The sequence below is a fragment of the Amphibalanus amphitrite genome, unplaced genomic scaffold (genome assembly GCF_019059575.1).
Source record: "Amphibalanus amphitrite isolate SeventyFive unplaced genomic scaffold, NRLGWU_Aamphi_draft 000555F_arrow, whole genome shotgun sequence".
Taxonomy (NCBI): Eukaryota; Metazoa; Arthropoda; class Thecostraca; order Balanomorpha; family Balanidae; genus Amphibalanus; species Amphibalanus amphitrite.
Window position 1 is genome coordinate 38104 of NW_024882049.1, and position 24663 is coordinate 62766.

Consider the following 24663-nt stretch of genomic DNA (forward strand, 5'->3'; position numbering starts at 1 on the left):
CTTTTTGGTGGAGCACCGGGAAGCCGACTACAGTCACCTTTAAACTAACCTAACTCTAGTAATTACATATGGCACCAGTACGGACAGTGCGCCGATCGATAGGGTCACCCAGCCTCTCTGCGAGTGCAAGGACCCATTCGCGTAACTTTAACCTGCATACAGATATGCAGGATAACGTAAGACCCTATTTTGAGGCTTGCTTGCCATGCTGGTTGAAATTGATAATCGCTTGCCAGTTTGGTGCGTACGAATAGCCTAACGTTACCTGAATTACTGAGACCATTCCCTATCCAATTTCAATAAGTTCATGCTCGACAGTCGACACGTTTATCACACATTCGCTCGGTTAGCTAGCAAAATAACACATAAAAACGTTTTCCGTTTATTAAGCAAGCCACTTGCGGACAGCCAAAACACAGACTGAACCTCGCGGTTATCTCCAGAACCATCCAACATACCTACAATACTAGTCCAATTTACGACATTCTATTCAAATCAATGCACCGACCAGCAGCAGGGCACAGCAGCTTCAAAATATGGCGAGGAACGCATTGCGGGAACTCTAAAATCGTCACAAATACATTGGTTGTTAGACGTTGTGCAGCTTCACATTAAAACAAGACACTCTTTTCAACAACAAATAATACAGTTGGGAACAGACGGTGAGCGGGGACCGAAAAAACGCCATTTTCCAACGAGTTACATCCATCGAAGAAACGCTGTTAACACCCGTTTGTCATCAATGACATTTCAATGTAAAAACAATCTTAATAAATCAGAAAAGGACGAAAGCCGATAGGCACATAAAAGCTCGAACCGTATCAAAAATTGGCAAAAATATGCAACTCTGATGTCTGCAAATTTAAAATACTTTCAGTAGTTACAAACCTACCGGTAACGGAAAAAAGGCCAAAAATAAAAATAAATAAAGCATTAGACATGCTCCCCCTAAACCTATAGCAGAGACTACTATAACCGTAAACTATCACTAAAAATAGGCTCAGCTAATGGCATGCTAAACCTCACTCTTGTCGCCATATTACCACAAACATGAGATGCGTGGGGCAATAACGCTTGCCAACATGTGCTGGTGGTCTCCATGTGCCATGGCATACAAAGTTGATAGTGCAAATAACACTTAATGCTTAAAAACATAATTAGAGGCAACATCTAGCAGCTTTATCTCTTCCGCGCCATACACAGCATGCTCATGCAAACTAGTGAGTGGGAAGACGTGAAACTCCAAAGTGGCGAGATCTCCATATTCCAACGCATACAAACCTATAAGTCGCCACGGTGTAAAACTATTGGCAGCGTCAGCATGGATCGACCGAATGTGTCACACTTTATACCGAAAACTGTACAGTCATCACACACCACAAACATATGCACTTTACAAGCACATTCTCACCATATGTACTCACATTTCCTCACAAATTCACCGATAATCCGCGCGACAGCCTGCTGAGCTTCCACGTCCATCCGTTTCGCCCTCGACTCCAGCGTTGCCACCTCCAAAATCCGCGCACAGCACACTCTCTTACTCGCTCACAGTCCTCTCACTCGCTCACAGTTTTCTCACTCTCTCACGCCGCATCGCCACTGGTTTTCCGCCACAGTCTGACGCCGGCAGAGACGGCAGAGCGGCCACGCGCACTTTGTACCTACCGGGCGTCGGCGGCTGGTGCTTGCTCCTCACCTCTCCCCTCCTCCCTCCCTCTCTCCACTCTTCCTCATCTCCCCGTCTCTCCTCTTCACTTCCACTTCATCCTCCATATCCGCTGCTTACTTGTCTTGACGCCTGCCGTTCTTCTGTACGAGGCTCTCAGCCTTGGCATTGAACTGGAACACGTCTGTGAAGAAGGTTCTCGAACTGGCCGAGCGCGAGGCGGCGCTGTGCGTGCTAGAAGGACGTCGTTTGCCGCAGAGCAGCTGTCGGTAGGCCTTGCGGTAGTTACGGTTTGAGAAGGCGTAGATGAAGGGGTTGATGACAGATGACATCCAGGCCAGCACTGAGGCGATGACGTGTAGAGTCGGGTAGCGAACCTGGCGGAGAAGGGAAGAGTCAGTGAAGGAAAGTCAGTGGAGGGGAGAGTCAGTGGAGGAGGAGAGTGAGTGGAAAAGGGGAGAGTCAGTGGAGGGGAGAGTCAGTGGAGGAGTGAAGAGTCAGTGGAGGGGGAGAGACAGTCGATGACCGGGGAGTTACAGAGGGCGCTGCTAGCAAACAATAGACAGGGGGCGCTCGGATCACCACAGGAGACATGATGGAGAATGGAGATGCTGATGTAGACTAGCAAGTATTGAGAAGGACGGGGGTCGGGGTTCACGGCATGCTGTGCTTCTATTCTAGCTTTCAAACCAGCTCTTATTAAATCAAAGAAGAAATCAGCATTCGATGACAACAATGGCGTTTCATGCGAACATAACATCTATTGGCAATATAATGATGTAATGGATGACAAATAATAAGATTAGGGTTTGACCTACCCTTTTTCTTCTTTGACTGGGCCAAACAGGAGGACAGGAGTAGGACTTACATCATCGTCGTCAAACACGTTGACCAGCATCAGCGGGAAGAAGCAGGCCAGGAAGGCGAAGAAGATGGTGGCCATCATCTTGGTGATGCGCAGGTCCTCCTTCCTGGCCGCGGCATCTTTCTGCTGTCCATGCTGTACGGTGATGTTGGCCGAACCTCTGGTTCCGTGCATACTGCGGCAGAAAAACAAAGCTTTAGTTCACGCAATCGTCTATAGGTGTCGCAGCAAACACTCGGCCCAGTCGTTTCTCCCAACAATGTCATCTGCCAATTCCGGTCAATTCTCGACAGACGAGCGCTGTGGCGTCGTCCGTCACTTGGCGCCGTCTCTGTCTCGTCAAGAAACAAACCGATCACCCCGAGACGACCAGATCGACGCGACACGGCTATCGACGTGTTTGTTTTGCGCGGGCATCGGCCCAAATCGGGGTGACGACACTTCATGTCCCGGCGCACAGGGGCGCGACGCGACGGCCGGTCTCTGTTTACGCAGTTATACCCGTGTCGACACAAACCAGCCGACTCTCTGGAGCCGCCCTGGACTGTCGCACGAGAACGGGGGCTGTACGGCCGAGCGATGGCTGCCGACCGACCAACGGCGGCAAACACAGAGGTGTAGTTTTACTGGCACAAGGTCGGTATCCACCTCGAAATGAACCGGTATTGGCGGCAGCCTTTGAAAAGATTGTGCGTTGAAAGCTTTGGAGTCCGGTACATGTCTTGATGAGGAGATTTCTATATGCTTCAGATAAGCAACTGATGTATTTATGAAATCAGAGTCAACCACAGAAGCTGCGAAGATGTCCTTGTTTTGAAACAGCCGTTTCTCATACGTACATAAGGTTTCAGTAAGCACGCAATTAGGCTGTCATAGGATCACCAAGTATGTTCAACTAATCATGATAAGTCGTGCAATACCCACAGCGCAGCAAAAATTTTCGGGAAGTGCGGAACCTCACGATAACGCTTCATAAACAAGAAAAAAAAAGCAGCGATCAGCAACAAGCCAAACCGAGCAAATCAGATATCATCACAGCCATTTTTAAATAAATATAATTATATAAGATATCAGCTGAGATCTTCACATCGCAATACCTACGCTATCGGTATTTCGAATACATCTACGCATACCGACGGTTTTCAGAAACCTAAAACCACCATCTCAGCTTCCCTTCTCCCCTACAGCGCCGTCATCCGACGTTGGTCCGACGTTGCCAATGCCAACGTCGTCGGAACATAAACCCATCGCCCCTGTTTGACCAGCACACGTCTAGTTTCGCTCAGAAAAGGGTAAGCACGCCTGGCAGGGAAAATAATCGCCTCCCGGATGGTCGGGCGAGCGCCCGCTGGGCCGGTGGCGACCCGATAGTCTTCCCATGGGCGCCACATCTGGTAGAGATCAGAAGAGGGGAATCGGATTACCACGCCGGTACTCTTTCCTACCCTGTTCGTTATTGAGGGCTCCTTCCGCTTTCTTGGCTCTCCCTCTCTCTCTCTCTCTCTCTCTCTCTCTCTCTCTCTCTCTCTCTCTCTCTCTCTCTCTCTCTCTCTCTCTCTCTCTCTCTCTCTCTCTCTCTCTCTCTCTCTCTCACTCACTCTCTCTCTTCCTCTTCCTCCATCCTCCTTACTCTCCTCTTTTCCTCTGGCTCCCTCTACGCCATTCCCTCTTATCTCTCCATCTTTCCTTCTCCCCGTTCTAGTTACTGTTCTATAGTTCGCTTCTTCCATTCTTCTACTCCTCCCCTCCCCTCCTCTCCTCCCTCCCTCTCTCTCCCTTCTTTTCTCCCTCTCCCTCTCCCCTCCCTCCAACCCTTCCTCCCTCCCTCCCTCCTCTCCCCCTCCCTCCCAGCTCTCACCTGTGTCCTCGGATAGCACGCCGGCTGCGTCGGACCTTGATGAAGATGAGAGTGTAGCAAGTGATGATGATGACACACGGGATGAGAATACCGATGGCGAACAACATCTTCTTGGGCGACTTGCCGTCCTTCTTGAGAATGGTACAGGAGAAGGTGCGCTCGTTGAGTCCCAGCCTGCCCCAGACCTCCAGCAGCGGAGGCATCATCATGGCGAAGCTGCACGGCGAAGGGACGGAACCGACGTCAGACAGTGAGGATGTGAGCGCGGCTGTTCCATGGATGAGATAATGTTATCTCATCCATGGCTATTTTTCCCTTTCTGTAACTCGGTGGACACGATACGCCTATGAGCCAAGTCCTAGTAAAAATGTACCGGTTTATTTCTCCTTCTTTCTTTTTTTGCCGTAACAACGATTGTTTATTGAACATAAATCTGCCACCTAAACGTGCTGGGGAAGCATGTGCAGATGTCTCCCCTTCATGTTAAAATGAAATTGAAGGTTTCATAACAAAGCAATTCAGTTTTTTTTCTATCGTTATTACCTGCATTTGAAAATGAAACCTGACCTTTGACAGATGACTACACCAATGCAATGCTATTGCGTACGCACGCAATCCATATTTATGGAATCGGACTCGTAAACATTCCTTTTAGACCTTCCCATTTGCAAGTGACAGCACAGGTATGCAAAGTCGGTGAACGTGAGCGAGTGTATCTAAGACGAATATTCCATGACCAGCTATTACCATATTACATAACGGGTCACCATGAGCATTATTTTGCTCTTTGGTTATCGCATGTGTCGTGATATGTCCGATAATATTGCTCGGTGGATCCTGTGTTACCTAAGATTTAACCCTCGCATGTGTAGGGGGGGGGGTCGGATGGACCCCCCCCCCATGGTTTTTCGCGAATAACTCGCGTAAAAAGCTGCTGATCGCGACGAAACTTTCAGTACCCTCACATTGATCAATTTTACACCTACCCTGAAAATTTCATGACCCTGACCCAAATGACCTTTGACCTGTGACCTCTTTTCCGAGACCATGTTTGGCCGGAATCGCGATTCTGCGTATGTCGGCTCGCATTAGCCGCGCGTTTGCAAGCTTTTCGTAGTTTCAAACGTTCAAACATGTGATTTGATGTTGCTTCCATGCATTAGGGTGGGTGTCAAGGTCACCTGAAGGTCAGGTCAGGTCATTGACCTTTGGTGACCTCGGTTGACCTCGGTTCACTTTTTCGAGCTGTACATGTTTCTAGGCTAGTTTTTGGAGCTGAATTCGAATTTAGCAACCATTTGAACATTTACGAAGTAGTTTTAGTGCCTTCGTAACATGTTACGAAGCTGTCAGAGGCGGTTGACACGTACTACGAATACCCGTCACGACGCCTACTGGTTGACCTGACCTGACCCGACCTGGTCTAAATGCTTAAAGACATCAGCTGTGATCAAAACTAACACGATATTCGTGATCAGCACCCCGAAAAAACCCCTTAGCAGCCACACTTTACGACTTTCTAACAGGTCCCGATTTTCCCGACTTTGGGTCATTGACCTGACCTGGAAGGTCAACCAATGACCTAGGACCTTAAAATTGGGTATCATCGGCTTCCTCTCGTCACGGGCAACACGCTCGTTTTTTCCGCGAAGCTCTAGCTCGATCAGGGGCCAAACGGCAAGGGGGGGGGGTCCAACCGACCCCCCCCCCTACACATTAGAAGCTGGCAAACGCCGCACACATGCGAGGGTTAAGTTACTGTGTTGACGACAGGTCCACCTATACGGCCATGGAATGCCATCCTGACATTATGTCACGGCATTGTGTAATGCTTTTCGAGGGCGGAATATCCCTTTTAAAGAAAAGACAATGGGCTTTCTGAGCAGAAAAATGTTTAGGAATAACTGAAATGCAAGCCAAGTCGCATATTTGCATTTTCTGATATACCACAATCAATATAATGCCTGCGTGGTCTTCATCGATGCCATCACGCTATATTGGACATCAGAATGCATCATTTCAAGTTTATGCGTAAAAAGATCATGAACCCATTCCTCCTCTTTCGTAATACCCCACCCCTGTAACGCTGATACGCCCTGTGTGGTCCAGATCAAACGCAGCTCCTTATCAGGTCTGATAACGCGTTACTAAAGTTAAGTTTCACAGAAACGATGTAACCTAATCGGCAGATCACCAGTAAACGATTATACAACTCTAGATCGAAGTGCTATGAAAAACTATGTTTTTGTGAAAGCTTTTCCAAACAACGATGTTTCTAGTTTGACTTCAAATCAGCCTGTCATCTATTTTTTTTTTTTTCATTTCAGTAGCGGTACTTTCGTGAAGTCTGTTAAATAAGCAAAGGCTTTTTATCCGTTTGCCAATGGTTCCTGCAGACAATGATTTAGACGGATCGGATAGACCGTGCAATGAAGACTGCACGATTTTAGGTGATTTGTGACCATGTCGTGATTGCCAACAGCTTCAAAACAAGTAAATTTGCTAGTTTGCGTGTAAAAGCTTGTAAGCCTTGTAAGCTAAACGTGCTAATGATTCCACTTGGATCTTGTAAACGTGTTATCTTTGTGTGCACTGCTCATGCAGCCCAAGAAGCAAACATATCTGATCTCTGATTGCAATGTTAGTTTCCGGTCATGATTTTGAACATGTGGGCCTCTCTCAAGCAGGTCTCCTTTCCATAAACACAAACATCCGTTTACTTCATGACTCCATCTCCAGAAATAAACCTGTCCCAAAAAGAGTGCAAAATTCCGTGTGTATTTTTCCTACGTGCCGATGCCGACAAAGTGCCGTATCGGGCGCTCGTTACCACTAATTAGTCACCAGTCCGCGACACGCACAGTGGCACGCACGTCCAGAATGCCACAGAGGGCAACACTTCCGCATGGCACCGCGTTCCTTCCGCGAATAGTTACCGCTACAGACCGTTGTGCGGACCCGTATGGTCACATGGTGCCTGTATGCGGGTCTGACCCGGATTTTCTGTGTTTAACTGGCTCATGGTAACCCACCGAAGGACAGGGCGATCTGTAAGTCACACTGCGGCGGTATGGCAGTGTCCGGGTGGTTTTTGGATCTGTAGTCCGAATCTCTGTGTGCGTGAGCCAAGATGGGTGGGGCGTGACGGAGCTTCAGATCGAGTGAAACGGTCAAACGTTTACCTCACTTGCCGGGACTGCTTATGCTACAAGTCTGAGTTATCGCAAACATGGTGAACCCACTAAGAGCTGAGATCCTGGTGGGTGTTTACCTCCAGATCTGGGTCGTTCTCGCTTTGGCAGTGTGGCATGATCCAGCGCATTGGTAATATTTGGCGAGTCGCCGATATCCATAAACGATATCTGACAAATTTTGCTAAAAAAGGAATGCTGTTATCATGGTATTTTGATGCGTCGTTATAAGTGCATCAGTGAACGTTAGCTATGTCATATGCATACCTACAGATGTTTGTAATGCATCGATGGTTGATATTCTAACAAACAGCACCGTCCTATCAGAGAAGGACATGTGCTGCACATTTCAGAACGAAAATCAGACACGATCTTGGAACAGCTTTAGAACATTACAGTATATTTACTTTGTTACTTACTGAACAAATTCACTTCCCATCTTTTTTTGCGGTTGGATATTTTACAATGTTTGTCATAAAATGACGGCTTTAAAATGCTCACATACATTAGACACCATCTTTCTACTCACAAGCCATGCAAGGCACGCCAGGTCAGCCAAAATATATTCAAATCTTACACTGAACATATGTAGCGTTACATATTCTAAATTTTCCTTAAATAATGACACATGCATCCATCTTATTATGAGCGTCCCTTTTCCTGTAAGTTCTTGCTAGGAAATGTTGCACTTACCTGATAGGTACTTGTTTACCTCGCAAACGTCTCGAATGCATTACGTACAATGCATAATGTGTAAATATGAATATCGTATACCATCTCTCACACTCTTCCTGTGACGCGCGACGTCTGAAGATCTTACCTGAAGATCCACACGGCCAGGACCATGGCAACGATGCAGGGGAAGCGGTAGATCTTGTTGTACAGCTGGTTATGGCCGATGAGGATGTATCTGTGAAAAGACGAGCACTGACGTCAAAAGGAGCTCAAGAAGAGAGAGAGAGAGAGAGAGAGAGAGAGAGAGAGAGAGAGAGAGAGAGAGAGAGAGAGAGAGAGAGAGAGAGAGAGAGAGAGAGAGAGAGAGAGAGAGAGAGAGAGAGAGAGAGAGAGAGAGAGAGAGAGAGAGAGAGAGAGAGAGAGAGCGAGAGAGAGAGAGGGGAATGGTTTGACAGCGCCTGTCGGGACACAGTTATGCCTGCACCGCTGCACATTGCACACTAATGAAGACAAACGATTCCAATAAATATGACGTCATCAGCTAAGCTGACGTCATCACCAGAAGGCTGACAGCCCAGTATCAGTGCTCAGCAAATAAGGAGCCATGAATCGAATTACGTGTGGGCAGAGACGGCTAACACCTTGGCAATGCATAAGATGGGATGGGCAAGGTCACCAATGTCTCGCCATTGTGATGCTGATACAACTATCAGCCTTGCTGATGCTGAGTTAACAAGAATGCTGCAGTGAGCATGATGGACCGCTCACTAAAATGCATGGAATAGCTCATTTTCTCTGGAGATGCCCGAAATTCGCAAAGTGCAGGCCAGCACGGCTGTACCAAGCACAGCATTGACCTTGTCTAGCCTCTATCACGGTGTTAAAACGGCGCTCAGTGCGCACTCTGGGCACATCGGCATGCCACAGCACAGGCGTTTAACACGGTGGTCCAGCGGACTGACGCCGAAAGAGGCTTATCGGCGGAAAGTGTACACAGGCACGCCATGGGCGACGCTCCTCAAAACGGCTGGTTGTCATTCATCGAGCTGGACAAAGGGTTTGTCTGGGCACGGATAGGCAGCTGAATGATCAATTATCTGACCTCAGCATTGCTCCACCCTTGGGACAACACCTTTTTCATGGCAACACATGTCACACTCTTTGCGACAGTGGTTCAATTACATGCAATTGGATTGGTGGCAGATTTATAAGAAAATGGTCTTGCACGATGCACAATGCAAAAACCCTGCTAAGAACTACATCCTTCCCACTTATGCTGGTACATAGTTTCTCAAGTCTCGCACTCACGCGCAACATGCAACAGCTCTGTGTCATTGTAAATGAAGCTAACTTCCAGCAAAAATGATTCAAAACAAACTCCATACAAAAACATCCCCCGACGATATTTGCACCGAAGTGACTTATCATGGCCAAATTTAGACCTCTCTATCGTGGATCTACCGACGTGGCGACCACTCAAAACTCAGAAGAGGTTCTTACTTCTTACCTTGGACGCCATGACTGAATTGTGTAGCAAGTTACAAACCGTAATTTGGAGGTGCCACCTAGACATCCTGCCAGCCACTATTCTAATCACCTGATCGATCATGTTCGTAGATAACCGATGAGGCGAAGCGAATAGCCGACTAATTGAGCCGGAACAATCTGTCAAAGAAACTCCCCGTTAACGACCATCATCGCCGTCGTCAGGATGGTGATGCCGCAGAATATGACGGTGATGATGAGGCATGACACAAGGAGAGAGGCGGCATCACGACCGAGACTGTCACAGACGACAAAGCCGCCTGGGAGCAGGTCTGTGTCATCGGCCCTTCACGAGCGCAACTGTCAGTAGTGCATTCAGGGGGGTTGATTGCAATTCTGCTCTCCAACTGTCCACTGCAATACGTTCTAAAGTGACTGGGCGCCTGGAGGTCACGAAGATCTCTCGATGAGCACTTCTTGACTTTCAATTAGTTCATTCGGAATTGCAAGTCAGGGAGCCCTGGAGGGCATGCCCACTGAGCTGAGGGAGGTGGCCGGGAGACGTTTGCCCTTCCAGAGTTGTTGCGTAACGATATATTTTGCCGATTTGTTACATAAATGATGCATCTCTTGTCTGCTGTCTTCTTTATCTGATTTCTTGTTTGTATTACATAACTGATCCGCCCATCTCCTATGCCTTCCATGAAATTTATCAGGAACAGATCTATACAAGGAAGTACCGATAAAAAGGAAGGTTTTGTTCAATACCCCGAACGCCTTGGTGATGTGGACAAGGAGGGCCGGGTCCAAAATATATCTTAGAGTCAAGAAACAAACATAAACGCCTAAAACATCTCGATCAAAGAGTAACGCACAAACCCCTTGCATCACCTCGACAAGAGACGTCACTTGTTTGTTATTCTCGCCCGGTTGCTATGGTGTTTGCGGTGACCCGGACACCCGCAGAACAGGTCATGTTACCCCAACAGCAGGTGTTTCCATATCGTATTACAAAACTGTGTTCTGCTGTGAGAAAAACAAGGAACCTTCAGCAGTGGTCAGTGGTCACTGAATAAAGACAGGTAACGGTTACCCAAAGAAGACCTGAATACAGCAATGATAACCAAAAACGCATAATTATCGTAAAAGAGGGCTCAAGAAGCATGAACCAACTCATATACGATAAAAATATATATATTGACAGCATAGATACCCAATTCAAGGAATAAAAAGCTTATATTTTCTACCTTTACACTTTAGAATTAAAACGATACCTACACGAGCAGAAGCAAATTACATACGCTGCAAGATCAAACACGTGACCAAGAAATAAGACAATAACGCCTTAACCCGGTGCGGATGGTAGTAAAAACGCATTATAGTTGCATCATTTCCATATTCGGATCCAGTCGGCGATACAAAAACCGGACACCTATCTCTGCTATCTATATCAGATCAGATCGCGTTAATAGCTGGCACCCGCTGGCTTCCATCAGAATCACACCACCTCATACATATTCTGCGCCACGCTCGCCACCTAATTTACGTCCGAAGTCGACTCTAAACCCGGCCAAAGAAGCATCCTCCGGCCTCCCATCCAAACTCAAGCACTTCGCAGTCGACAAACCGGAATACCTAATCCCCGGGACAGACGAATTGTCGGAGGAAATCGCCCGCCACTTTCCCACGCTGGCCTGGCCCCAAGCGCGGACGGAAGGAGCGACAAACGCAGAGAGAAGGAGCACATGGCGGAATGGGGAGAGAGCCTCTGTCCGGCCTCCCTCCCTGCCCGGCCCGTACTGTATTTATTTGCCTTCGTTTGGGAACGATTATGGCCGTCCGGTCGTCTCGGAGCAGCTACAAACGACGGACCGCGTCGCCGCGGGGCACCCGTAAATCACGTAACAGACGATGGACGACAGTGGTCGGGACCAGGGCCGCCGGGGCGTTATTTTACGGAGTAGGTGTTCTCTGCCCGCCACCTAGCCTACATCCCTCGCCGGATGTTCTCATTCAGAGCTGGAAACTTGATACAATGAATGGTGTTGGTGACCAAAGCCAACAAGGGGGCTGGGACCGTCGTGGCCATTTTTTTTCTTCTAAAAGTAGGCGGAGGCGGTGTCGGTAAAGTTGTAGATTTGGGGGCCGCTCAACCGTCTATGTGTGGTGGATGGGGCGTGGGAACAGTCACAATGGTCAGTATGTCAGTTACAGCTGTCAGGAGACTGTCGCCGCCTTGCGGGCTGTCAGAAGACTGTCATCAATGTCACGATTTCGCGTGTGGTTTAGTCCTCGCTGAATCTTATCCGCTGCCCGAGACAAAATATCGGTGGGTGTCACAATCAGTAGTCATGGTGTCCAATGTTTGTTGGACGTCACCATAAACACAAAATCAGAAGTCATCCGTTATAATTTTCTACCATTCGATACGATCAGCTGGGCGATCTATCTCACTCTACCGCCCTCAATGCGGAGCTGATTATAAGATGTCTATCTGAAAATGTCTACCATTATTCTCTCTTAATGATTCGCAAATGAGACCACCTCCCATCTATGGAGCAGGTGGCGATCTGCTCTGCACAGACTCAACTCGGCAAACAAGCCGATCCGCAAACTCAACTACATAACCCACGGGCTCAACGAACATTTAATTACATAATCTGAGCTTGAGCCAACTTCATAACTCCCAATATACGGCACAAGTTCTTAATTTCACACACAATCGTCTATAACGCCGGCACGAGTCGTCCCAATTTTCCTGACAGAAAATCAATGGGCCGATTAGAATGTGGTTTTCATTGTGCGACCATACGCCGACCGCCACCCCCTCCGGCGCAACCTGCGTCAGCGGCGCGCCGCACGTGCCCCAGCAAATTGGGGGGGGGGGCAAAGGGGGGGGGGGATCGCGTGGATCGCCATCACTAGGCAAGGGAAATCGCGATCTCACTCTTTGACGGAAGATGCCAAAATGACAAAGTATCCATTCCGGGGAAGGCCTGACAGTTGACGCTGTGGTATCGGGTTGATAACAGGTAAGTCAGATAAATGACTTTTCTGTCGTATTTTATGCATAGTTGCGGGCACTCACATGCTGGTTATCTTCATTGTTACCAGCTCGCTATGGCTGTCTCGCATTCTTTGTCGTCCTTGGGAATCTTGAGGATGAAATATGAACCATCGCGGAAGGCAGAAAGACCGCACATGGGAAATTTAATGTAAAAATTCCCACCTGACACGGTTAATGGACCGCTAACTTCAGCATCCTTCTAAAAACGGTGACAAATTTACCATAAAACAGCGCTAAACGGTCCATATCTGCGAACACCACTGGGAAAATGGCCAGCATTCATCAATAAGAAAACCCCAAACGGCACCCAAAAGCAGAGAACCCACTCCAACGCTTCGTCTTTTCCCACGAAGTCTACTGCTGGCAGTAAATTCAGAGACAAGCTCCAAGCCTGTAAGAGCTGTCGAAGTCGCAGCTGCAGATTTTGCCAGCTCCCGCCACCCAACTGAGCTGCGGCAGCTCCGTGTCGTCCTTGAGCCGACCGCGACAGAGCTGCGACAGCTGTCGGCTGCAGCTTCCGCCAGCTACCGACACCCATTGAGCTGCGCCAGCTGTCGGTTGTCTGTCGGCCCGGGGCCTGCAGCACAATCAGAGCTCTGAGCCCGCACCACCCGCCGGGACAGCAGCTGTCGACAACGCGCGTGACCTCATACCGACCAAGGGCGGGTCTGCAGGACAGCATGAATGGAGCGCGCTCTCTCGGCCGTGACGGCAAAGGTCACATGAATGGCGCTGGAAGTACCCAATGGCCTCCGGGGGGCGTATGATCACCTACCGTTGACAGGTTGGATCAAACTCCCGGTTTCATGGTCAAAATTGAACCAGGTTTAGCCTGTTCCGTGACAGGCGATTGTGTGTCAATCGATTTGCACAATTGTGTAAGCATGTCACTTGTAAGGCGACCTTACGTAAGAAATAATTCATAACATTCACAGCGATACATTATCAGACAGGCGATCAGGTGCCAGCGCCATAAATTAATGATTTAACGTTCAAGAACAATAGGTGTGTGAAATATTACCGGCACTGGCCAGCAACAGGCTCTCCGTTGGATCATGGACAGCCTCCCGGTCCGAACGTCCCATGGTGACCTCCCGCGCGCCACCGCGCCGGCTCGCGCCATTTGTTCGCGCCATTACGCTTCTAACGGGGCGCGCTAACTCGATTTACAGCCCGCCAGCAGTGATTGTGACAAGGGCGCTAAACGGATCACGTGACCGGCGCTGCTTATACAGCGCAGAGCATGGAACATCGAGCCATCTGATCGGACGCAGACATGACCCCGAGCAAAGTAGGAGAGGCGGCCAACAATTAAAATACAATCTTCCCCTAATGATTCACACATTGCGTTGACGTCTATAAATCAGAAAACAACACGATGATTTACGGAGTGGATTCCCAGCAGCTCAGCCGAGTGTGTAGCCATTGTGATAATTTGATAACACGTATCAGTGCGAGAGTGTAACCGGTCTGATGAGTCGCCGTATGCGGCTTGCGAGTGACGACGGTAGCGGGTTCAGTGAGCGTTACAAAAAGGTGCTCCAGTGAGCTAAGATAGTCGAGCGGACTCATCGAGTGAGCTATAGTCTAGAGAGATGCGCGCATGGGCTAGCCCCAGGCGCGGATACAAGGGGGGGGCCATGGGGGCCATGGCCCCCCCCCCCTTGGCCGATTTTTTTTTTCAAAAATAAAATAAAAAGTTAAAAAGTTAAAAAGCTGAAAAGGGGGCCTCCTGAAAATAAAGTGGCCGAAATCCGATGAGTTTTTTTTTAACCTACCCACTTAGTTATTTCTTAGAAGACTAGCTGAGAAGACTTCTTTGTTAGAAGATTGGTAAAGCTTTTCATAACTTGGAGGTCTCTTATACTCACAGAGATGACCACTTTTACAGGGCCTCCTAACCTGCACAGAGGGCCTCCAAGCCTGCACAGATGTTGAGATGTTGCCTGAACAGCTAGATAAGCTCAATAGACGCTTTTTTTTTTTTTGGGGGGGGGGGGCCCAACAAGTGGGAAGATGGGGCCTCCAACAGGTGGGATTATGGGAGGGGGGGCCTCCTGGTTTCTAATGGCCCCTCCCTTGGAGATTTTCTGGATCCGCCCCTGGCTAGCCCTGTGAGCTTTATCACTGAGTTCAACTAATGGGCTATTCCGTTGGCTAGTCCATCCAGCGAACTAGACCAATGAGCTATACCGGTGACTGGAGCTATATCCAGTCAGCTTTAGCTTAGCAATGAGCTACCTTCAGTAAGCGTCCAGCGAAAGCCCAATCACCGTCCAGCAAACGTCCAGTGAGCGCTGATCTGATCCCACCCATCCCTGAACGGTGGGCGTATATCGGTCTCCAGCAGTGGAGGACATGTGTTCTTGACCGCTGGGTGGAACTGATGGCAACTGACAGGTCTTTGGTGGGTTGAATACATCGGACAAACCGATAGCCTGTCAACCGTCAGACCAGGAGGCCAGGAGGGGGAGGGAGAGGGAGGGAGAGAGAGAGAGAGAGAGAGAGAGAGAGAGAGAGAGAGAGAGAGAGAGAGAGAGAGAGAGAGAGAGAGAGAGAGAGAGAGAGAGAGAGAGAGAGAGAGAGAGAGAGAGAGAGAGAGAGAGAGAGAGAAAGAGAGGCGTCCGTCCACGGGGCAGGAGCAACACGGCGTGACCAACCGACATGACATGGAAACAACGGACTGTCGGTGGGACGAGGAGACGTTAAATGTTCAGAGGACATAGAGTTATCTAACAAAAAGGCTGGTCAACGGGGCAAGGAGGGCTGGACATGAGACATGGAGGGCTGACCATCAGACAAGGAAGGTCATCGGGACAAGTAGAGCAAAGCGGAGTAACGCCACAAGGAGGGATTCATTGAACAAGAGGGCTGGTCATCGGGACAATAAGGCTGGTCATCAGGAAAAGGAGGGCTGGCCTGTGAGACAAGAGGGCTGGTCATCGAGACAAGAAGCTGGCTAACGGACCGAAAACGGCTCGTCCTTGTGGTTGGGTGAGCGGGCGGAATGCTTATGGTAACCCTACGACTCCAAATCGTCGGCAAAAAGCCCGCTACCTGTCAGCGACCCAGTCCGAGCCGAGAGAGATGGGCGGCGCTCGCGATCTGATCTGACCCACGGCATTAATTCCTGTTCCGCTTCACCTTGCCACCTACACGATTTAGTTGGCACTGAGCCGAAGCCAACAGCCGATTGTGATGGCAATTGGGGTACTGAGATGGTGCCAGCGGCATGCCAGTGCATCTGAAACAGCCCCGGACCGATCGGCGCCCAGTGGCGATCGGAACTCTCTCGCCACGGGGCTCTGGACGGGTCGCGCGGCACCAGACCGCGCCTAAACGCCGGGCTGAGAAAATAAACCTCAACGAACTGCGCTCATGACTTGCTGCGCGTGAAAATATTCATGACGTCACAAGAGAATAAGGATGTTCATGATGTCGCCATGAGAGAGATGACAGCCTGCCGCCATTTGACGCGACAAATGATGTGGCGAATAACTAAAAAAAAAAAAAACTTAGCGTAAAAGTGATAAGACAAATGCGTTACTTGCATATAGATATCCTGAAACAAATGTGTCATCAGAATCCAAACCATATTAACATTTTTCTACTAGTCGCATTCAACATTGCTGATGACGTTGCCATCCAAAAGGCGACACATTCATACCAATTATTGCCATGAGAACATATCTGCGATTATTGGATTAATGACGTCATCAGCATCGACTGTTGAGCTGGCCCTGCGCCATGACACACTATCGCTGTCACTGGAAATCTGTCACTGACACTGTCGCAGTCTCACCCCCGGCGCTAAGTGGCCACATTTGCGCGAGTGCGTCTGCCAAAGAAAGCACGAGGTTAGCGTGCTGCGGCTGTCGGTTTGAGCGTCAGCGAACATCGCCTCGCGCGCAGAACATCCGTCGAAGGCGTCTGAACCACTCGCACGATGTACGGCTGATGAATCACGACGTCGACACCACAGCCAATTACATGTCGGTGCCAATTACACGTCATAAGATGTCGATGACATCATCGATGACATCATCAGCCGTGACCAGTGCAGTGGTCGCTCGTGATCTCATGGCTGGAGACAGTCTGAAAGATGTCATTTCTCACGAGCGTTTCAGTTTTTCCGGACGTTTTTCGTGCACTGTTGATTTCTGCCGCGAAACAAGTTCGTCATGTTTGTACAAAGGCGACCCAGAAACACGACAAATGACCAGACACAAAGCGTTGGCAAACATCTATATTACCAGTAAAACGCCTTTTGGGCGAAGAACGAGCGAGCGAGATAGTGAGCCCTGCACGTGCGGAAGGGCAAGAGGGTGCTTCCAACTGGCTTGCGCAAAGCACCCTTCTAACTGGTCGCTAGCGGTGTGCCAAATTTGAACGCAATCGGCCCAGCCGTTCCTGAGATCTGGAAGCGGCATTCTGCACGTGCGCACGTGCAAACGGGGTCCAAAATGACATTTGCACGGCACCCTACTAACTGGTCCCCAACCGTGTACCAAATTTGAGCGCAATCGGCCCAGCCGTTCTCGAGATCTGGAAACGCCCCCTGCACGTGCGCACGTGCAGTAGCACCCTAACCGCAACACATGGGAATGCATTGCCTGGTGGGTGCCTACCGTATGCCAAGTTTCAGCGAAATCGCCCCAGTAATTACCGAGTTACTGAAATGGGAACAAATTTCGCACCTCTTATTGTTGTATTTTGCACGTGCAATGGGGGTGACCCACATGCATCGAGAGTATCCTATTTGGGGTAGAAGGGATGCTGCTACCCTACAAAAATTACCGCAAGTCAATCGCCCAAGCGGCTGCTGAGATATGAGCCTCTCAAAATCACTACTTTTGCAAAACAGCTTGAACACCCTTGACTTTTCACGTGGCACGTGCCACGACGGTCACTGAGATGTATCAAAAGTAGTACATTACTGGGTAGAAGGGATGGGGCTACCCAACACAAAAGACCGCAGGCCAATCGGTCCAGCGGTTGCTGAGATATAAGCCTCTCAAAAGCGTTACAGGCCGGGCCGGGCCGGGCCGGGCCGCTCTTACTGAGATTTTTCCGTTATATTGAAAAGACTCACTTCGCTCGCTGCGCTCGCTCGCTCGTAACTATTTGTGGTGACGTAATTTCTGTCTATTACGAAGGTCGCGACATGGTGCTACGTAGCGCGGGTTACAGGTCACACCGTTGCACCTACCGCGCTGAAGTTTGCGCAACTCATAGAACAAGGATGGACAACGTGCCTTTGATGGGTCTCAGCTCGATCGGATCGATAGCGAGCGCGTGGCGCGTGCCCAAAAAGTGCAAATTCGCGTCATAGACTTTACATGTATTAATCGGCTGGCAAAAACGGGCGAAAACAGCCAAATTTGCCCGACACGGGTCCGGTCCCGGTGCAATATCTCGGTAACCGTGGGCCCGACCGGTGCGGGGAAAACAGTATCGTGTAGAGAATCGAACGGGCTATCGAATGGTGTGCGGTGCAGGGGTTGGCACCCGCCACGTGCACCGGGGAGGACACTTTCTTTTGAAAAATGGACGTTTTGGACGGATTTTGGAATTTATATTAATTTCAGGTGATCGTCAGACGGAATGAGTTGAAACAGCGCCTATTAGCAATAAAAATGTACCGTCTCTCATGGAAAAATTGTGAAAAGCTAATTGATCAAAAACAATGTGGAAAAAATCGCTGAATTAAATGGTATTTGTCCAAAATGTGCCACTAAATAATTACACGGATTTTGCTGCTTAACCTGATACGTTTGACAATTGAAAATGCTATCATTGGAAAGAGCATTCAATTCTCTCCAAGATCCAATCATCACGTTTGCATGACAAGCAACAGTATTCTTAAAAATATAAATGTTTCAAACCTCTGCAAAACGATTTTTAGTGAAAATTATCTACGCCTTTAATTTGTCATAAAACTACGCGCCTAAATCATAAAGCACATTTGACAGATTCTGAAGTGGAAAGCATGCTTATCAGACACGGGCACCTCGATGCGGTGGATATTTTTTCCACAAACCAAAACGTTTAGCCGTCAAAAAGCAATCGACCGAAATGGATAGATAACCCAACCGACACAAGAACAACCGAACACCCGCCGATCGAAAATATCCCTTTTCGCGTTGCGGAGCACGCGGGTCACCCTAGTGATTTTTCTAGAGAGGTAAAGCTATTCATAATATCTGCACAAAGAAACAGAGACGACGAGGGACAAATGCAGAGCTGAAATGACAAAAAGAAAAGGAAAGAAAATAACATGCATGGTGGAGAAACAAGTAGTGACATCGATTCATTATAACTTTTATCATTTTAGTGATGACCATTTAATAAGAACATAAGGAACATAAGACTCTAAGAAATACGCTTGTTGCACATATAGAACCGTTAGGCATTAGCTGTAAATGATATGCAGCATTCTGGACAGTCGTAGATCTGAACCAAGAAATGCTAACAAACCCGAGATAGATAACAAATCCAAACAAATGAAACCTTACAGAAATAAAAAGAGCTTCATATTAGGTCAGCATAACCGCACTGAAACGTATTCCACGTCATCAACTGTAACAAAACCAGCCGATATGAAATCGATCGCCGGCAAAACAGCCGCATTTTCACGGAACCGGCGACTGGCCGCGCAAGTAGGAGGTGCCCTCCGCTCCAGACTGGGGGGGGGGGAGGTCACAGCCGATCGGTGACCCGTGTGACCTCTGCCGGCCATTTTTGTGATGATCGGGGGTGACCGCAAATGGCGACCGCCGGTGTCTGGTGTCTCGCACGGCAGACGGGGGCGGCGCTACTGTGTGTCGCCAGGCGTGTCCTAATTAGTGCATTCCAAGCCGCTCACCCGCGCCGGACCTCGGTCAGAGTGCCAGTGTGACACATACAGCGCTACGTTTTGCCACAGACGCACCGCCGATGTCTCATTACAAGGATTCTCAGAAAACGGCGCGGGTCGCATTCCCCACGAGGAAGACAGAGATATAGCAGTGACTCGCTCAGAAATGGCACCTATAAAATGTAGATAAAATCGAGGCTAATTATTACCATTACCGAGGCTAATTGGCCGAAAAATTTTAGATTCACACATCACAGCACGTCTTTATTGGGCGATCCCAGTTCGCCTTGACGATCGAAAATGTGCTCCATTTTGACTGCTGACCATTGCTTGTTCATCCTTCGAATAAAAAGTCGGCTACAATCCAATGAGCTTAGAGTTATGACATGGCACAAAACATCACCGAACGTTTCAAATGCACCCTTTCTCACTCAATAAATACATCTCCTCAGGTATGGGGTGTGTCACATGTCCAAGTCATGAACTTCACCACCCCTCCGAGGAATCACCAGTCATGGTATCATCACTAGGACAGATCTGACAGGCTCTCCCTGAGGACTGGAGCCCTCCATGTCGTCGGCGTCATCGGCGCGAGACGGTACTGCACAAACATCGGCGCTTTCGACGAACGTTGCCTCTCAGACGCCGAGGGCGCTACAGAGGGGCTCAGTTCGGAGCGCGAGAGGCGCACAGTGCGGCGCTTCCGGCCGGCGCGGCGGCGGTCCGTTACCTTCTGCATGGTGTTGATAGCGTGGTGTCTGCAATTGCATGAAGGTGTTGGAGAGATGCAGGGATGAAGGATCGGAACGCGAAGTCAGGGATGGCGTTAGAAGTTAGAGCTGTATTTTATAGCATTTGTTTATCAAAGTGTCCTGCAATCGGTAATAGATAAAGAGGGGTAGGTACGTTTTGTTGCATGTCGCATTTATTGAAATGTCATGAGTGACGGATGTCCTTTCAGCATTTGTGTAGTGGGTGTATCATTCCATAAGCTTGCTAGCTTATGTGAGTCACCAATTTCCACCAATTACAAGCTGAGACATTCCCTGACGTTGGTAACCGTGCGTTGATTGATGACGGTGGTCGATGACATATGATGACGACGGATGGCTGTCAGTCACTCAGGACTCTGTGGTGATGTGACGTTAATCCGCCGGATAAATCGGTTTTGGTCAAGAGAGATTTACTCTAAGGCTCAACTCCATTCATTTTAGCAGATGTCGTTTCACGGTCAATGCTACCGCTCTATGCCGCAGGCTCGCAATAACTTGCATTAAATTACACCAATTATTCCCCTCGATCATCTGCTATTCTCATAAAACACGAGAACGAGAAGAAATTGCCGAGGGGAGGAAAACCCCGTATTGGGTTACTCGTTGGCCAGATGACGCTAAAAAACGTCCAGTACCGTAGATGATGGGGATGAAGGCGGTGGGGAAATAAGGGGTGCCACAAGGCCGTCCGTTATATGGCCAGTTGGGGGCCGCGAGGGGTCGATGGGGACCAGTCGTGGCCGTGGGTCATGACGAGCCTACCAGCAGCGGAGCGGTGGCCTCCCCCGCCGCTCCCGACGATCCAATGTCAGTCTTTGAATGGGCTGACTGTGCCAGAGCACGGCGGGGCGGGGGCGGGGGGTTGGGGCGACTGGTAGCCAGATGGGTCTGTCGGTAGTCCGGGGAGAGGGGTGACGGAGGGGGGTGACACCGGAGCCGGGTGCCGGGGAGCCGCGCCGACCCGTGTCATTGGGAGCGTATACGGCTCCCGGCGGGGCAGACGTGGCACCAGACGGGCGGGGCGGCACGGCCTGGAAATGCAGGCCCGCCCACTAGACACGCTACAGGACTGCGGTCAGGGATACAGCGCACATGTTAGTGAACTGGACACTAGCCAGTGCAGTGGCAGCAACTATTTGCATGCATGCATACGTACATACATTAGAGGAGTGGAGTGAACACTGTTCCGTTGGTACAGGTTATAGGAACACTGACTTTTCTCCAATCTATTTGGATTGGAGAAAAGTCAGTGCCTCACTAGGATTTGGTGTTACTGTTCGACGCCCACTCGCCAGTGGCTCCTGATTTCTGTAACCCAGCGTTGCGGGCACTCGGCGCTGTAATCAATGATCATTGGACGATGAGCTTTGGTTACCTATAAGCCAGCCCATTGTAAGTATTGCCTTTGTTACTTGTTGTTGCTACTTGCTAAGCATCAAAATAGACGTACGCCTTACACAAAAATAGCTAACAAGTGGGTGCTGGCAGCCAGAACTGAAACCGAAGTTCAATGACAACCCTGCGAATATATAAGTTTCAGCGCCGGCGGGCGGTCGCATAACGCACGCAGACTGACAAACATGTTTGTTTGGAGGAGCGCCGCCAGATAAGTGACATCATAGTGACGCAGTGCGTCGCTTTATCGTCCCATTCAGTAGGGAACCCGTCCCACCGATCATCTGAAAGTCATATCAGCTCTTCGCCAGATTGCTATTATTACGCAGACGGTGCCAGAAAATCTGCGACTAAGGCTCAGCAATTCTGCGATAGGGAGCCGCAAGCCCAATGTTACACCAAACTAAGCCAAGGTAAATGACACAATCGAAGCGTGGGAATAGGATACACGGTTGATAAAGCCGTGCGCAGGAGACTTTTTTCGTCAAACGTGCGTCATTTCTCTGGGCCGGCGCACGCGCAAAAAAGGTTATCTTCAGCCACCAGAGTAAACATCAAACAATGCCGTTTCTGGGGCACTATGTGACTTCTTTTCACAGCATAACCTTAGCATATACCTAACACCGGCCATGTTAAAGGGACAGTATCACCATTTTGATGAAATTTGACATTGCATAGGCCCCACCTTTCTGGTCCGGGAACTGAAGACCGATCCTCGAAGCTCCACACCGTTATCCCGCTATCGCCGCTCAAAGTACGAAAGGTGTACCACACTTTGAATCGTGCTTCACTATCTTCACTGTTTAAATGTTTGCGCCGTTTTGAATTGACCGCCAGTAGTAAAACTTTTACCCTGGTCATTTCATCAAATTTTATAAAGCCAAAACGTTTTTCGCACTTTTTCATCACCGTTAAATTCATTAAATAGTCGTAGGCAATTTCCGCTGTTTCCTTCGGATTCTAGCGGCTCAACAAAGGAATTCCTCCAGCTTGAATCACAATCTCCCTCCAATGTATGACGTTTATCACGTGATTGTCACGTGATATTTTCTCCCATTGTCAATTGTCACGTCCAATTGTCACTCCCTCCAATTGTCACGTTATATTTTTATAGGCAATACCTAAGGCTACCTCTCCCTAAGAACAACTCAATCAGAAGAACGACCGCGTAAGCGTAGCGTCAATAATGTATTATCTGCGCCAGTTCTGTAGTAATTTTGCATGCTTCCAAACTGGCGGCCATGCTTGTATAGTGGTGGTTCGCTCATGAAAATGAATCATGAAAATGAAATGTGGTTGCAATATTTTTCACCGAGTTCGGTCCTCAAACTATGTTTTTCTGATTCAGAAAAATAAGAAATGCTAGTGAAAAAAAAAATCAGCTCCATACATGGATTTTTTTTTTCGATGATACTGTCCCTTTAAACAACATAAACCTTCCAACTCTGACCAACTCAGATCAGCTCTGCCGCTAATGCGCTTGAGGAGCGATATTCTCCAGATTGCCTACAAGTACAGACTGACTGCCATATTGCCAGATTGCTCCAGATTGCCAACAGAGTGCGACTGAAATTGGGGCTTTTCAGGGTACTCAGAAGTTTTCTGAGGTCAAACACGTGACCTTACCATATGCTGCTAAATGTGCGCTGCCAGACCAGCATTGCCAAAGCTAGGAACTAGGAACTAGAATCAGGAGTAGCGGAGGCCTGCATTCACTGCTGAAAAATCCGCAGCGTTCCGGGCCAATTAGTGGCTGAGCCGGCTGGGTTGCGTGCGAAAACCAGTTCTGCTTTATCAAAAACTTTATCAAAATACCGCCGAGTCCGGCGCATACACACAATGGCGGCTCTTTACAGGCGTGCTAATGTTGGATGTTTAACAGTTAAAAGAACATGATCGCGACAAATCAACACCTTTGCGGACAAAGTGAAAGCTACACTAATGACCATATGTAGGAAATGATGTTTAAAATTCATTTAAGAGGATAAACCGTTGCGCTAACAAGGAACAAGCTACTGCAAGTAAAAGAAAAGCAGCTAAGTACGACCGTTTGCATCTACCTGATTCCTTGATTGATTGTTAAGTACGCACCTTGAACGTCATTCCAGATAGCATTGGTGGTAGTTTAAGATAAATACCGATGCGACTCTTTCATAGATGATATTGCTGTCCGGTAGACTGGTAGAAGGGTAAATCAAACTCCATTATGGGCACAATCATAAGAACAGTTTGGACATTAGAACGATGACACACCGACAAAACCGTTATTGTAATGTGGGCCCGAAACTCAACCGAACATTGATGAACGGGACAATAAGACAGCAGCATACGCCATCGTTGCAATGATAAAGAGAAAGACATAAACGCAACTCAATCTGTGGGATTATCGAGACAAGAACTGACGTTCGACACTTTATCATTGAAATGACGTCTCTTGAAAGGCTCCGAGTAAGGAAAATGACTTGCAGAAACGCAGATTGGATCGTGATCAAGAAGCACGAGCAAAACGTAAAAAAAAACGCAAGTTACACACTGCGGAAATGAATTCAACATTTGTCCAAAAGTTTAACCTATCAAAGAATCTCCGAGTTATCAAGAGGTCAATCACCAACTACCAGGACAGCTGTTTCGCCACCCAGGAGACAAGTAGGTAGGGGAAAACAGGGACAGCTCCCTCTCTAAGACAGTGGTACTAGGCTGGACGGCTCATGCTCTTCCCACACTGCCATCAGACACCCACTGAGATCCAGCTCAATGAAAGATAAATATCCGCCTCTGCATGGCTCTCAGCCAGCTGATATCAGACTGTAACCATGACCTTGCACGGAT

General features: G+C 48.7%; 1 protein-coding gene across 1 annotated transcript in view; it reads right to left on the reverse strand.

The window, feature by feature from the left end:
- Positions 1-369: 369 nt before the first annotated feature.
- Positions 370-24663, reverse strand: part of LOC122393819 (protein trapped in endoderm-1-like) — a 61979-nt gene continuing 37685 nt past the window's right edge. Inside the window, exons 5-8 of the mRNA XM_043390219.1 lie at positions 8404-8493; positions 4393-4608; positions 2538-2709; positions 370-2046 (exon numbers count right to left, since the gene is read on the reverse strand). Of these exons, the coding sequence (XP_043246154.1) occupies positions 1786-2046; positions 2538-2709; positions 4393-4608; positions 8404-8493 (739 nt within the window). The 3' untranslated portion in view covers positions 370-1785. The remainder of the gene's footprint in view (positions 2047-2537; positions 2710-4392; positions 4609-8403; positions 8494-24663) is intronic.